The sequence below is a fragment of the Neovison vison genome, chromosome 4 (genome assembly GCF_020171115.1).
Source record: "Neovison vison isolate M4711 chromosome 4, ASM_NN_V1, whole genome shotgun sequence".
NCBI lineage: Eukaryota > Metazoa > Chordata > Mammalia > Carnivora > Mustelidae > Neogale > Neogale vison.
Window position 1 is genome coordinate 31,595,950 of NC_058094.1, and position 16,450 is coordinate 31,612,399.

Sequence of the window (16,450 nt, forward strand, 5' to 3'; positions counted from 1 at the left end):
GACGATATGTTATGTAAAGTGAGGAAAAATTATTTAAAGGGACCATGCTAAAGTTAAGACTTTAATATTCAAGTTTCTTCAAAGTTTCAATTACACACCTACACACACTGGGCAATAGGTGTCTCCACTGTTTCACTGCTTTAAAATGAAGGGCAGGATGTGGGGCGATGGAAAGATTTGTACACTGTGAGCTTTCCTCTATTTTCTAAACTCTCTAATGCTGGTAGTTTACTCTCAGAACACCAAATGTATATTAGAATAACAAAAATAAAATATAAATGACTCAGAGAGGTCTGCCACTTATGAACTTAGAGGAGGCCAATGACACTGGAGAAATTATCATATGCAGTACCTCTTCAACGAACACTTTAAAATTCTCTAAGATATCAGTATCGTGCCTTTATGGCTGATTTTGGGGGGGGGGACAGAACGCTACGAAGTCGTTATGATGGAAAACACACACACACACAAGAGTGGGTATACTTGTCATGGAGGGAAAAAAATAGTCTGCCAAGTTCTGCCCTCTCAAGACGACACACCGCCTTTCAAAGTATACGGCACAAAAATCAACCTATGTTCCGGTGTAAATTAAGCATTTTCTTTCCCAAAGTAGTATTAAGGGAATCTTAACAGTTGACGAATTTCAAATAAAAACTGACCCAAACCAGAACACCAAACCCGGCAAGGAGATCTTAATTACCTCAAAGACGAACACCACCGGCATCATAATTGGTTCAATATTCACCTCCCAGTGGGAGGGGAAAAAAAGAATGGATCAGACCGTCCACGCACTCGGCGGGGAAAAGAAAGTCGAGACGAGGTGAAGAAAGCAGGAAGAGCCGAGCAGGAAAAGCTACGACGCAGACTGCCGAAACTCTTCCGTCCCTCGAGCAGAGCGAGTCCTTCCCCCCTCACCCCCTCCCCGCCGGCCGCCCAGCCACACCTGCCAACGCCCTGCAGAGCGACCCCCGCCCGCCCAGTCCGCGAGCGGCGCCCGCCGGGGCCGCGCACTCCCACCCCGAGCCCCGACCTCCGCCGCCCCCACTCCCGCCCCAGCCCTCAGCTCGGGTCGGCCGCGCGGGAGGCGAAGGAAGGCTGGGCTCACCGGGTCCCTCCGGGCTGGACGGCGCCGGGGGCCGGTGGGGCGGGGACCCGCACCCGGGGTCCCCCTGGGCGGGCTCCCTCAGGTAATCCTCGAAGCGCACCTGCCGGGCTTCGCCGCCACCCCCGAAGCCCCACAGGCGGTTGGCAGTGCCCCGCAGAAGGCGCCCGCTCTTCCCCGTGAATGTGGTCAGGTAGTCCATGCTGCCGCGGGGCAGGAGCCCGGGAGGCCGACGGTTTTCGCAGCGGCGGCAGCCACTGGGTGCGAGGCCGCCCGCCCCTGCGACCCGACCGGGGGCGGTGGCTCCGCGCGCCTTACAGGAGGCGGGGAGGGGGAGGGGGCTTCCCTAGCTCGGCCCGGGGGCGGACCATCAGGAAACTAGGCGTCGGGGGTGGGGGGAGCCTATGGGGGGGGCAAAAGTTTTTGGAAAAGTTATTCTTGTCGCTTCGAGACGCCAAGTCAGGCAAAGCTTCGCTTGTAAAGCAGACGCATTCTTCCTGGAGTAGATGCAGGGCCGAGAAGCTGGCGGCTTTTAAGCAAGCCGGGCCCGTCCCATCTGCTCCTCCACCCCCCCCGTCCGGCTCCAATGGAGCAGGCCTGCCCCGCCCTGCCCCGCCCCGTCCGGACCCGACCGGACTTTCAGGACTGCTGGGGAAAGCGGGGGAGGTTGAGCTTTGGGGCCCTAGGGCTGAGCAGAGGATAAAAATGGCCCAGGGAGGCTCTGCTAGAGTTACGAAGAGTTTAGGGGCCTAGGAGAGAAGTGTCAAAAAGTTTGTGTGTGTGTGGGGGGGAGGGGCACAATTCTAACTTTCGCAGCTTGTAATTTTGGGGGCTCTGTGGGGGTAGGGAGGCAGGAGGGAAGGTGGCTTTGAGGCAAAACTTTGTAGTTAAAACCAACTTAGATAAGATGCTTCTTACCAAGCATTATGAGACCATATTCGAAGAATAATGCATTAATAGTCACATTTTAAGTTCGTTGTGACATTATGAACTGTTAAGAGTTTGACATTTCATGAATCTGGTCCTATAACCAGATAGAGGACCAGATTCATGGGCCAGATATAAAGCATCCCCTTTATACCTGGTATAAAGCAAGGTAATTAAGGGTTTTAGTGTGCAACCTTATTCTTTAGGCAGAAAAGAAGTAATGACTTTTGAATTTACTGAGATCTGGTTATTCCTGTCCTTTCATATTTTTTTATATCACTTTTCGTTTTTCGCATGCATTAAATAAATAAACTCTCTTTTTTAGAATTACCAATTCATTAATGTATGTGAAGAAAAGGTTTGAATTACTTGATTTGAAGATTTAATCATACCAAATAATGGAGTCCAGAAAAGTTCAGGAACTTAATTAGCTTTTTGCCGAACCATAAAGATTATCCCCTCTTCTCTCTTTCAAAATGATCTTTTTCCCACCACTACCTTTCAGCTTAAATTCTTACTAGAAAAAAACTTAACTATTTTAACAATAGCATCCCCTTTATACCTGGTTAAAAATACACAGTGTTTGGGGTGCCTGGGTGGCTCAGTGGGTTAAGGCCTCTGCCTTTGGCTCCGGTCAAGGTCATGATCTCAGGTCCTGGAATAGAGCCCCTAGTCTGGCTCTCTGCTCAGCAGGGAACCTGCTTCCCCACCCCCCCCCGCCCCCCCCCCCCCCCCCCCCCCCCGCCTGCCTCTCTGCCTACTTGTAATCCCTGTCTGTCAAATAAATAAATAAAATCTTAAAAAAAAAATACACAATGTTTGGACCTTACCCCCAGGGTGTAACTCAGTGTTTGTGAGAAAGGACCCAGAAATCTACATATCCACCAATCATCCCTGTGTTCAGATGTTCTGGACCTCTTACCAGACCCACCTGGTAGAATGATAAGTGGCTCCTAGTTTTTCTGAGTTTTCTTTTTGATAAGGAAGCATTACCACCCTTAGCACCACTTCTGAAATCTCACAGAGGCTCAGTAAGCTTAAAAATCAAATTGGAATGACTAAAGTCTAATTCTGATTGGCTAAATTGAAATTCTTTTTCTAAAATATGTTTCACATATAGAAATATCTAGTTTGTGATAATCATATCCAAATAGTGTCTGAGTTTTTTACCCTTCATTGAATCTGCACTTTTACATCCAACCTAAGCAGGAACCTGTACTCTTATCAGTTCGAATACAGGTTTAGAGGCAGTTGGCCCATCAGTTTTTTTTCTGCTTCTGTTTCATGGAAAGCTAGAGCTGCTGGAGAAAAAAATGTGTAAACTTGACGATTATGTGCTTTACAAATTTTGATTTAAACTCAACTAAGCCCTTAATATCTCCAAAATCCTTTTATTCATATAAAGAATCAGCTTTCTTTCTTATTCTTCACATTTGTTGTCTGAATCATCACTATTCTCCTGAGGTTACTAAATTCATCTAATATGTTACCTTGCCTTCTGCATGAGAAGTCATTAGGCCATCCAATATGAACCATCTCACTTTTCTTTTTCTCTTCAATCTACAACAAGCTCATCTCCTTTTACTTTGCCTCAGAAGTAACTTCTGTTCATGCTGTTCCCTCTCCAAATTAACTTTTTAAAAATTTATTTATTTGAGAGAAGGAGAGAGAGAGAAAGTGAGCTCACAAATGGAAGGGGAGATACTGGTAGGGGTGGGGGCAGGGAGCTGCAGAGGAACAAGCAGATTCCCCTCTCCTGCTGAGCCAGGACTCCATCCCAGGACCCTGACATGATCCTAGCCAAAGGCAGATGCTTAACAAACTGAGCCACCCAGGCACCCCTCCAAATGGTTTATATTGCCTTTGACTTGTCAATGTTATTACTTCTTCCTTGTATTATTTTCTCTCTCTTCACTCTGGATCCTTCCCCTTTTCCTACCTATATCATTCACAGAAATCCTTTCCATCCTTAAAAAAAAAAAAAAGTTTCCTTATACCATGTCTGTCTCCCCTAGCAACCTTTACCTCATTTAAAAATAAACCTATTGGCATCCCTAGGTGGCTCAGTCGGTTGAGCGTCTGCCTTCTGCTCAGGTCTTGATCCCAGAGTTCTGGGATCAAGCCCTGCATCAGGCTCCCTGTGCGGCAGGGAGCCTGCTTCTTCCTCTCCCCACCCCACTCCTTATGCTCTCTCAACCTGTCCCTCTCTCTCTCAAATAAATAAAATCCTTAAAAAAGTTAATAAAATACAAGAATTATATTTATTGAGGTATGATTTACAAACCATATAATCCACCTGTTAAAGGCATACAATTCAACAGATATTGTACATGTACACAGTAGTTAAACCATTACCAAAAATCTAATTTTTCAACATTTCTATCACCCCAAAAAGAAACCTCTTACCTATTTGCAGTCACTCCCCATGCCCACCCCCCAGGAGGTGGTGAACACTAATCTACCATTTGTCTTTATGGATTTACCTTTTATAGATATTTCATACGTATGGAATTATATACTATCTGGTGTTTGGTATCTGACTTTTTTCACTTAGCATAATGTTTCTGAGGCTTATTCATGGTATAACATTTATTATTATTTTATTCCTTTCTATTGAGAATAATATGACACTGTATGGATATATCACATTTTATTTATCCATTCATTAAGTTGATGGGCATTTGGATTGTTCTCATTTGTGGCTATTATGAAGAATTTTGCTATAAACACCTGCGTACAAATTTTTTATGGACATATGTTTTCATTTCCCTATATGTATAATAATGTAAGTTTAAGGTATATAATGTGTTGATTTGATATAATGCCACATAAGGACTACCACAATAAGGTTAGTTAACACCTCCATCAATGCACATATTACTTTTCTGTATGTGGTGAGAACATTTAAGATTTACTCTCGTAGTAATATTCAAGCATATAATGGTGACTGTTTCCTATAGTCACCATGCTACACATTGAAGCCACATTTCTCATCTTAAAATCAGAAATTTGTACCATTTGAACAACATCTCAACTCATTCCAACCCCCAGCCCCTGGCAACCACAATTCTAATCTCTGTTTCTATGAGTTCACCTTTTTTAGATTCCACATGTGAGTGAGATCATACAGTATTTGTCTTTCTTTGACTTTTGTTTCACTTAGCATAGTGCCCTCAATGTTCATCTATGTTGTTGCAAATGACAGGATAACCTTCTTTTTTAATGGCTGAGTAATATTCCGTGTGTGTGTGTGTGTGTGAGAGAGAGAGAGAGAGAGAGAGAGAGAGAAAGAGAGAGAGAGAGAATCTTCTTTATCCATTTATCCAATGATGGACATTTAGGCTGTTTCTATGTCCTGGCTACTGTGTAATGTTGCTGTGAACATGGAGGTGCAAATATTTCTTTAAGATAGTGATTTCATTTCCTTCAGATATATACCCGGAAGTGAAACAGCTAGATCTTATGGTAATTCTAGATTTATTTTTTTGAGGACCCTCCATACTGTTTTCCACAATGGCTTTACTAATCTACATTCCTACCAATGGAGCATGGGTTCCCTTTTGTCCACATCCTTACCAATACTTGTTCTCTCTTCTTGTTTTGATGGATAATCATTTTAATTGTTGTGAGCTGATATCTCATTGTGTTTTTGATTTGCATTTTTCTGATGATTAGTGATGTTGGACATCTTTTTGTGTACCTATTGGCTATTTGTATGCCTTCTTTAGAAAAACGTTTCTTGAAGTCTTCCACCCATTTTTTTCATTGGATTCTTTGGGCTCCTTTTTTTTTTTTGTTTTTGCTATTGAATTTTAGTTCCTTATGTACTTTGGATATTAACTCCTTTTTTTTTTTCCAATTTATTTATTTTCAGAAAAACATTATTCATTATTTTTTCACCACACCCAGTGCTCCATGCAAGCCGTGCCCTCTATAATACCCACCACCTGGTACCCCAACCTCCCACCCCCTGGATATTAACTCCTTATCAGATAAATGGTTTGCAAAGGTTTTCTCCCATTCTTTAGGTTGGGTTTTCATTTTATTGATGGTTTCCTTAGCTGTGCATAAGATTTTTAGTTTGATACAGTCCTACTGGTTTGTTTTTGCTTTTACTGCTTGCCTTTTTAGTATCATATCCAAAAAATCATTGCTAGGACCAATGTCAAGGAGCTTTTGTCCATGTGTTTTCTTCTGGGAGTTTTATAGGTTCAGGTTTCACATTTCGTGTTAATTTTTGTGTATGGTATAAGTTAGAAATCCAATTTCATTCTTTTGTGTGTGACTATCCAATTTCCCCAACACCATTTATTAAAGAGACTGTCCTTTCCTCAGTGAATATTCTTGGCTCCCTTGTCAAATATTAATTAACAGTATATGGATGGTTTGTTTCTGGGCTCTTGATTCTGTTCCATTGGTCTATGTGTCTGTTTTTATGGCAGTACTATACTGTTCTGATTACTATAGCTTTGTAATATTTAAAATCAGGAAGTATGATTTTTCAATTTTATCCTTCTTTTTCAGGATTGGCTATTTAGGGTCTTTTGTAATTCCATATTAATTTGGGGATTGTTTGGTTTATTTCTATGAAAATGCCACTGGATTTTTGAGGGATTGCACTGAATATGTAGAACACTTTAGGTAGTAAAGACATTTTAACAATATTGTTCTGATACTTGAACTCAGAATACCTTTCCATTTATTTTTTTTTATGTCCAATTTCTTCCTCAACATCTTATAGCTTTCACAGTAGAGATCCTTCCCCTCTTTGGTTAACTTTATTGCTAAGCATTTTGCTGTTTTTGATTCTATTACAAATGGTTTGCTTTATTTCTATTTTGGATAATTCATGGTTAGTCTATATGAATGCAACTGATTTTCTTTTTTTTTTTTTTAAAGATTTTATTTATTCATTTGACAGAGAGAGAGATCACAAGCAGGCAGAGAGAGAGAGGAGGAAGCAGGCTCCCCGCTGAGCAGAGAGCCCGATGCGGGACTCGATCCCAAGACCCTGAGATCATGACCTGAGCCGAAGGCAGCGGCTCAACCCACTGAGCCACCCAGGCGCCCTTGCAACTGATTTTCTATGTTGATTTGTATCCTGCAACTTTATAAAATTCATTTATTAGTTCTAACAATATTTTCATGAAGTCTTTAGGATTTTCTGTATATAAGATCATGTTCTGCAAATACAGACAATTGCATTTCCTCCTTTCATATTTGGTTGCATTTTATTTCTTTGTCTTGCCTGAATGCTCTGGCTAGAACATTCAGTACTGTTGAGAGTGGGAACCCTTGTCTTCTTCCCGATCTTAGAGGAAAAACTTTCAAACTCTCACCAAACACCACAGAGTTCAATAATAATGGGCTTGGCATATATATGGCCTTTATTATGTTGAGATACCTTCCTTCCATACCCAGATTTATTGAGAGCTTTTGCCATGGTGGGAGAATGAATTTTGTCAACTGTTTTTCTGCATTTATTGAGATGACTGTATGATTTTTATTTTTCATTCTTTTAATATGGCATATATGTAACATTTATTGATTTGCATATATTGAACCATTCTTGTATCTCAGGATTAATTCCCACTTGATCATGGTATATGATCTTTCTATTATGCTGTTGAATTTGGTTTGCTAGTATTTTGTGAAAAATGTCTGCATCAATATTCATGAGAGATATGTTCTGTAGTTTTCTTTTCTTGTGGACTCCTTATCTGGCTTTGGTATTGGGGATAATGCTGGCCTCATAAAACGAGTTCTGGAGTGTTCCCTCCTCTTCCATTTTTTTTTGGAAAGATTAAGAACTGGTGTTAATTCTTTAAATATTTGGCAGAATTCTCCATTGAAGCCATCTGGTCCTGGGCTTTTTTTTTTTCTTTTCTTTTCTTTTCTTTTTGTGATATTTTTGATAACTGATCAGTCTCCTTACTCACATTTGGTTTGTTCAGATTTTCTTTCTTTCTTTCTTTCTTTTTTTTTTTTTTAAGATTTTATTTATTTATTTGACAGAGAGAGAGACATAGCAAGAGAGGGAACACAAGAGGGGTAGTAAGAGAGAGAGAGAAGCAGGTTCCCCGCTGAGCAGGAAGCCCAAGGCTGGCTTGATCCCCAGATCCTGGGATCATGACCTGAGCCGCCACAGGCAGATGCTTAACGACTGAGCCACCCAGACACCCCTGTTCAGATGTTCTATTTCTTGATCATTCAATTTGAGTATGTTGTAGATTTCTAGGAATTTATCCATTTCTCCCAGGTAATCCAATTCTGGGCACACTGGTCTCTTATGAACCTTTATATTTGTTTGTTATCAGCTGTAATGGCTCCTCTTTCTAAATTTATTTATAGCTGTTTATTCTTTTTCTTAGTCCAGCTAAAGGTTTGTCACTTTTGTTTCTCTTTTCAAAAAAACCAACATTTAATTTCATTGATCTTCTCTATTTTTTTCTGGTCTCTATTTCATTTTGCTGCTCTGATCTTTTGTTCCTTCTAACTTTTGAACAAGTTTGTTCAAAGTTCTTTTTCTAGTTCTTTGAGGTATAAAGTTAGGTTGTTTATTTGAAATCTTTCTCTCTTCTTAAAATCGTCTATAAAATTATCTCACAGTACTGATTTTGCTGTTTCTAATAGTTTGGGTATGTTGTATTTTCATTTTCATTTGTTTCAAGATACTTTTTGATTTCCCCTTTGGCCCACTGGTTTAAGAGTGTGTTGTTCAATTTACAAATATTTATGAATTATGAATTTTTTCCAATTTTCTTACTGTTACTGATTTCTAGTCTCATACCATTGTGGTTGGGAAAGATATTTTATATGATTTCAACCCTTTTAAATTTACTGAGACTTGTTTGTGACATAGCATATGATCTGTTCTGGAGACTATTCAATGTGTTCTTGAGAAGAATATGTATTCTGCTGTTGTTGGATGGAATGTTCTGCATATGTTCTGTTAGGTCCATTTGGTCTAATGTGTAGTTTAAAACCAATGTTGGCTGACTGACTGGCTAATCCATCTATTGCTGAATATGGGATATTAAAGTCCCTTATTCTTACTGTATTGTTACCTGTTTCTCTCTTCACATCTCCCTTCACATTTTAAAAAGTATATTTAGTGGTGCCTGGGTGGCTCAGTTGGTTAAGCCATGTCTTCAGCTTAGGTCATGATCCTGGAGTCCTGGGATTGAGACCCACATTGGGCTCCTAGCTCTGCGGGGAGTCTGCTTCTCCCTCTGACCTTCTCCCCTCTCATGTTCCCTCTCACTCTCTCTCTCTCTCAAATAAATAAGTAAAATCTTAAAAAAAAAAAAAAAGAAGAAGAAGTATAGTATATTTAGATGCTCCAGTACAGGTGTATCTATATTAATGATTATTATATTTTCTTAATGAAACTGACATCTCTGTCATATTATAATGACCTTCTTTTGTCTCTCATTATGGTTTTTTACTTAAATTCTATTTTGTCTACCTTAAGTATAGCTGCTCTTGCTCTCTTTTGCTTTCAATTTGCATGGACTATCCTTTTCCATCTCTTTACTTTTAGTTTATGTGATTCCTGAAGCTGATGTGAGTCTCTTGTGGGCAACATATGGTTGGGTCTTGTTTTTTTTTTTTTTTTTTAATTCGTTCAGCCCCTCCATCCCTTTTGATTAGAGAATTTAATACATTTACATTTAAATTAACAGGTAAAGATTTGATAAGTAAGGTCTTACTGATGCCACATTATTGTTTTTTTGACTGTTACTTAGTTCCTTTGCTCCTTTTGTCCTCTTTTGCTGTCTTCCTTTGTAAACTGATAGATTTCCATAGTGATATGCTTTTTATTTCTTTCTTTTTATCTTACGAGTATCTGTCTACTATAGGTTTTTGCTTTTTGGTTACCATGAGTTACACATAAAACATAACAGATTATTTTAAGCTGATAACTTAATTTCAAGAGCATGTAAAGACTCTTGGGCCTCCTGGGTAGCTTGGTCAGGTTAAGTGTCTACCTTCCACTCCGGTCATGATCTCAGGATCCTGAGATCAAGCCCCATGTTGGGGCTCCCTGCTCAGTGAGGAGCCTGCTTGTCCCTACCCCTCTGCTGCTCCCCCTGCTTGTGCTCCCTCTCTCTGTCAAATATATAAATAAAATCTTAAAAAAAAAAAAAAAAGCCTCTACATTTTCCCCCTCCCCCATTTGTTTTTGATCTCTCAATTTACCTCTATTTTGTGTATCCACTACCAAATTATTACAGCCAAACTTATTTGTAATAATTTTGTCCTTTAACCTTTTCACTAGGAGTTAGTGATTAACACACCACCATGTTACAGTCTTAGAGTATTTTGAATTTCACTATATACTTATCTTTACCATTGTTTTTTATCTTTTCATATGTTTCTATTCATATGTTTCTATGCTACCAATTAACATCCTTTCATTTTAGCTTGAAGAACTCCTTTTAGCCTTTTTTTTTTTTTTTTTTAAAGGGCAGATATAGTGGTGATGAACTCCCCCAGCTTTTATTTGTTTGGGAAAGTCTTTAACTTGCCTTCATTTCTCAAGGACAAGTTTGTCAATTCATGGAAATATCTAACTGGCAACTATTTTATGGGATAGAAGTATCAGCACTCAAATTTCTGATGGAATAAGCAGAACCACTGATGGAATTGATAAAGCAGACTGACAATAAGCCAAGAGTTTTTGTAAGTGTTAAGAAACAAAGGAATAAATCTGTTTTCCATAGTATATCTGCATCTGCTAGTAAACCTAAAGCCTAACTTGGTGGATAGCCAAACTGGTTACACTTTCTGTATTCCAAGTCTTACTACTCCTTTCTCCATTAAAAGAGTTACACTTGCATTCAAACGTATCATAAGAGACTATCACCTGTGTCAAAATTACCACAGAGGGGAAGAGTGTAGGTCATTGTCTAGATAAAACTGTGATCAAAAACCAAAAAGTGTATTATGAAGATTCAATTTGACAGAATGGGAAAGAACTTAATATTGATTAAAAACAAATTCCCCTCTAGTCGATGCAAATCCAGGATACAATCACTACAAACCCTACTTAAAAACCAAGTAGCTTTTGCCTAATTTGAAAAGTGTCAGAAAGTATCAACTACTACACTTATCAGAAAAAAAACAAATAAACATATATAGGTAATCAAATCAAGCAAGGACCTAGGAATAGCATCATTGAGAATTTTAAGTGAAACTTAAGTCACCATAACTCACATCAACTTGCCATATAGTTATCTGAGAACTATTTTTATATCCCACATTAACCATTTATATTCAAAGTTGTGAAAACTTAGTAAGACTTTAAAAGTCTTTAGGATCAATAGCCAATCAAAATCCCGAACAGAAGTGTGATGGTATGAAGGCAAATATTTGTAGTCTCTTTCTACTGCAGGTTTCTTTTTCTGTGTGTACTCTGTGTGGGGTTGCAGTACAGTATTTACTTCTACAGATGGGACTGCATGCATAGCCATGAAGCAGTATACTCTTAGTCTCCACCTTTCTGGATTCTTCCTCTCCACCTTGTTCCACTTGTCCCTTAATTCTATAATAAGTCTTTATATGTTGCTGCAACTTTTTATTGTGTTTATTGGATAGAATTTTGATATTTCATGTTCTTTTTTAAAAGATTTTATTTATTTTATTTATTTGACAGGCAGAGATCAGAAGTAGGCCGAGAGGCAGGCAGGGCATGGGGGAGCAGGCTCCTGCTGAGCAGAGAGTCAGATGTGGGGCTGGATCCCAGGACCCTGGGATCATGACCTGAGCCAAAGACAGAGGCTTTAAATCACTGAGCCATGCAGGCGCCCCCTGATATTTCATGTTCTTAATCTAAAACTGATAAGTGAAACATCTGGATGTGTGGCATATTAAATGCTTTATTTTAATATATTAATTTTAGTATTAATATTAAATATTTTAAAGTTATAAAATATTTAGTTATGTTTTTAAAGTGATTTTAGGTTAGAATGTATTAGAAATAATTTTCCTCCCTTTGCTCTGTATATTTTTAATGTATTTAAAAAATGTAAAGTCCAAAATGTAAAGAAAGAACAAAATAATTTGGGAGGAACCCAAACCTGTTGTTAGTTAATACTTTTATACCAGCGTGCCAATTTCCAGCTTCAACTTAGAGCTGCTAATTAGGTATTTGCTTTGTTTTGTTTTGTCTTCCTGTTGGTGGGGGAAACTGAACTCTGGGCTCTATTAATGCAAGAAGAAAGCAAAGCATGGCATTAAAAAAAGAATCTGACTACAAGTCCATTCATCTCTCTTAAAGAAAGTGCTCAGGAGCAATGCCAAGTTCTTACCAATATTCCACTTATTTCAGCCATGCTACATGAACAATTAGTAAGTACTGAGCATACTATTTAAAAGGAAGAGAACCTACTCTTATTCCCAAAGTGTATGGAGATGCCCTGACTCCCCACTTCCCCATCACAAATAGCATTTGGGAGAGATGGTAACAATGCCAAGGTGAATCAGCCACAATTCAGGCAGCATATAGGAAGAGAAACCCAAACTTAGATGGTCAATCTTTAAATGATCCAGCATGAACTGGATAGGTTTAATTTGCAAAGGAATCATGCACTGGTTATTTTCTTCCATTGCAGAGCTACTCTTAAAGCTCAGCTTTCTTAGAAAGCAGCAGAGACAGCAATATAACCATATCCCGTTTGTCCTAACAAGCACTAAGGAAAGTTTGACCACGTCCAGCCACCTCTCAAGAGAGAAGCAGGCCACGCCCACCTATCCCACTCCCCTGACCCTATCCAGGGACTCCTAGGGGTGCTCAGCTAGCTCTATACAACCAACAGCATCAGCAGCAGTGGCATGCAAAGCATCCTATTGAGTGAGGTGATGAGGCCTTTTTGTGCCTATCCCACTGGTTTTCTGAGACTCAAGGAAAGGGTAGGAGGAGATTCCTAAAATATAGAGAAATTTTATAAAAATGTTGTTAGGCTCTCAGATTGAGCTGGTCCTGCCAACACATTGCATGATATATAAGCACATGTATTTATGTTTGCTCTTAAACCCTATATATTATGTGACATGAAATGCAAGCTTCTAGGTTCTCCCCTCTTAAATCGAACACCAGCATTTGCAGTCAGGGTAATCTTAAACCCACAGATCTGTTGTTTTTCCTCTGCTTTTAATAAAAACACTCCTTGTTCACAGCAGCAGCAGCTTCCTGTTGATAATGAGAATGGGCTGTGAAACCTTTTTCACAATGCAAATTTCTCAACTCAATCCCATTGATCCCCATTCCAGGGCTGTAGGGTGGGGCTCGGGAGCCTACTCCAATTATGAGCCCTGCTCCTTTGTAGTTCTTCTGGGTGCATCTGCATATTTAGCTCTTGGGAATCACACAGTTTCTGAAATAAGGTCATAACATAAGATTGGTTTTGGCAAATACTGAGGAGAAGTGAGGTATGGGCTTTATACTCATATGTGTAAAGAATGACCTCTGTTCAAAATCCAGGCAACGCTTCTCAATCCAAATGCCTCCGCCCCTGCCGCAGTGATGAAAGCTACCATCTGTTCCAGATGGTACAGCTACTAGATGGGGACGCCATCTGCAACAACCTGGATGCCTGAGAAACCTTGTGGATCAGAACTCCTCCTCCCTAACCTCAACCTGAACTAGGCAAACAATATCAGCAAGAAATCGAGAAATACACAATAATTACAGCAAGCCACCCAGGTTTGGGGTTCATCTGGCACTGTAGCATAAGCTTAGCCTGCTCTGATACAAGGCATTAAAAATGCTTACTTTACATTTATTTTTATTACATATGCTGAATTTATATAGGTTCCCCCACTATTTGAAAGTGGGGCATTTCTATGAAACCTTTAATCAGCCACAATGGTATAAAAGGAAGAAGCAATTACCATTAATTTATATGGAAAAGTTTTTGAGCATTCCCAAAATAACCAAAAAGATAACCTCTCTCTGGCTTGGCTGATATCTTAGGACACATCCTGTTAACAGATGCACAAAATAAATCCAGACAAAGATGCCCACACAGTTCAAGGCTACAATGGCTGGGTGCTGTGATGCTGAGTGTGGATCCCAGGGAAGGAGCTTTGCAGGGCCGTTCTCTCTGCAGTGGGCAGGCCTGCCTCTTTAAAGACTTGCTCCGAGACAAATGCTGAATGCTGTTTTTACTTTTGCCTTTTGTCCCTAAGAGCAAAAATCCTCTTTGGATTTCTTTTGGTTATCAAAAGAGGCATTGTGGTAGATAGGTTTTGTGTAAAGGTGAAGTGGTGTAACCTGAACTTTCAAAAATCTGGGGATACCTGGATGTTGTAGAGCAGCTGATTTCGGCTGTGAAGTTAGTACATTTTACTTCTAGGCTTCTTGCATCATTTTCATACTCTGACAAGTACTTTGAGGTTGCAAGACTATTCATCTTGGGGCGCCTAGGTGCTCAGTCAATTAATCATCTGCCTTGGGCTCAGGTCATGATCCCAGGGTCCTGGAATCGAGTCCCATGTTGGGGTCCCTGCTCAGCGAGGAGTCCGCCTCTCCCTCTCCCCTTCCCCCCTGCTTGTGCTTTCTCTCTGTCAAATAAATAAAATCTTAAAAAAAAAAAAAGACTATTCATCTTTTTTATCTCAACTATGTATGTCAATAAGGATTTTCTTGACATTACACAACCAAAACACAGTAAGCAGAATGCTGAGGCTCTGATGCTAAAAAGAATCCATCCATCATCTGTCATTCCTGGTTTAAAACTGGTATTTCATGTACATCAGCCTAATTCAATATATGTATTTATAATACACATATGCCCATAAAATGCTATTTTTGGTATGTATTGGTTTTATGTAAAACTTAATAGAAAAAGTTTGAAAAGAATTGCTTTTAGAGCTACAAAGGAAAAGTCCCAGTTTTCTTTCACAAGATGCCCTTAACATATTAATACCAACCTTATTAGACCTGAGAGAGGCCTTGATGTTTATCTAGTTGAGCCATTTATTTTTATCGATTTGTTAGTGAAGCCCAGATTCATCAAGTGAGTCTCAAGGTCAGATCCTTGAATCCTAACAGAGCCAGAAGAACCCAGGGCTTTCCTCCAGGGAGTAAGGCCTCATGAAATGCTCCATCTTTGGGGCCAAGCAATTAATTGTGACGCTCTCAATTTCCCCAAACATTTGCTCAAGTGGCATGATGGCCCATAAGTGTTTCTCAGATGTGAAAGCTAGGTCAAACTATCGATTTATTTTTGAGATTTAGCTTTTTCAACTGTAAAATAAGAGCAAATAATGCCTATCTTAGAGCTCTACTGTGATTAGGAAGGATAGCACTCATGCATCATGTGAGGCCCACTGTTCTTTGGCGTTCAATGAATAAATTTAGATTTATTACCTTCAGATGTCAGCCTACACTTCTAGATCAGGGTTCAGCAAAGTTTGGTCCATGGATCAAATCTGGCCTGGCACCTTTTTTGTGAATGTGGTTTTACTGGAACATAGCCACACTGCTTCTCTTACGTATTAAGTGTGGCTGCTTTAGGGGCTATAGCAGCAGAGGTGCCTAGTTGTGACAGAGAACTTAAGGCCCAAAAGCCTAAACTATTTATGCCCTTGCTATGCTCAGAAAAATTCTGTTGACCTATGTTCTAGATTGCTGAGATCATTTTGAAACTACTCTTTGTTCTTTTACCCACAGTATCATTACATAACTCTTTCACTGAATCAGACACAGATTTGTCTCCATTCAAGCTGTTCATAGAAATGTTTAATGAGACACAGGGAAGGAGAGGCCTAAGGCACACCACAAAAGACCACCTTCATGGCTGAGAGTGATTCCATTCCCTGGACTCTCTGTTATCTGAAGAAGTATGAACCCACTAAATGATATTATCCATCAGTTCTCATTTATCAGCAACGTTGTGTATTTGCTAAATGCCTTCCTAAAGTGTAGAGGAAGATGAGGGTTTTCCCCTCCCAAGTGGTTTCCAACCTATTTTGTTTCTATATCCTTCAACTCCATTTCAACCCCATTTTTTGAAATCTGAGTTATTCTCTTCTAGCTACAGTTTTCTGGCAGATCTCCCATTATTGGTGTAGAGATTAGCTAGCCGTCATCAAACCGGATTATTCTTCTTCCTGTGCATACTACATTTCCCAGCTTTATTTTCTCTTTTTTTTTTTTTTTAAGATTTTATTTATTTATTTGACAGAGAGAGATCACAAGTAGGCAGAGAGGCAGGCAGAGAGAGAGGAGGAAGCAGGCTCCCTGCTGAGCAGAGAGCCCATGTGGGACTCGATCCCAGGACCCTGAGATCATGACCCGAGCCTAAGGCAGCGGCTTAACCAACTGAGCCACCCAGGTGCCCCTCCCAGCTTTATTTTCGATCAGGGGTGGCCAAGTGACTAAGATCTAGTCAATGGAAGGCTTGCAAAAGTCAT

At 39.8% G+C, this 16,450-nt stretch overlaps 1 protein-coding gene across 9 annotated transcripts in view; it reads right to left on the minus strand.

Annotated features, from left to right (window-relative positions):
• The window catches only part of OXR1 (oxidation resistance 1), a 447,011-nt gene that overhangs the window by 74,534 nt on the left and 356,027 nt on the right, over positions 1-16,450 (minus strand). Inside the window, exon 1 of one of the 9 annotated variants that reach the window (XM_044245102.1) lies at positions 1,206-1,357. The exons of 7 other annotated variants lie outside the window; for them this stretch is intronic. Coding sequence is in view for 1 of the 2 variants with exons in the window: in XM_044245098.1 (XP_044101033.1) it covers positions 1,106-1,304 (199 nt within the window). In the remaining variant the exon portion in view is untranslated. Of the gene's footprint in view, positions 1-1,105; positions 1,358-16,450 lie in introns of those variants that run through there. One more of the 9 variants, XM_044245098.1, reaches the window with a different exon arrangement.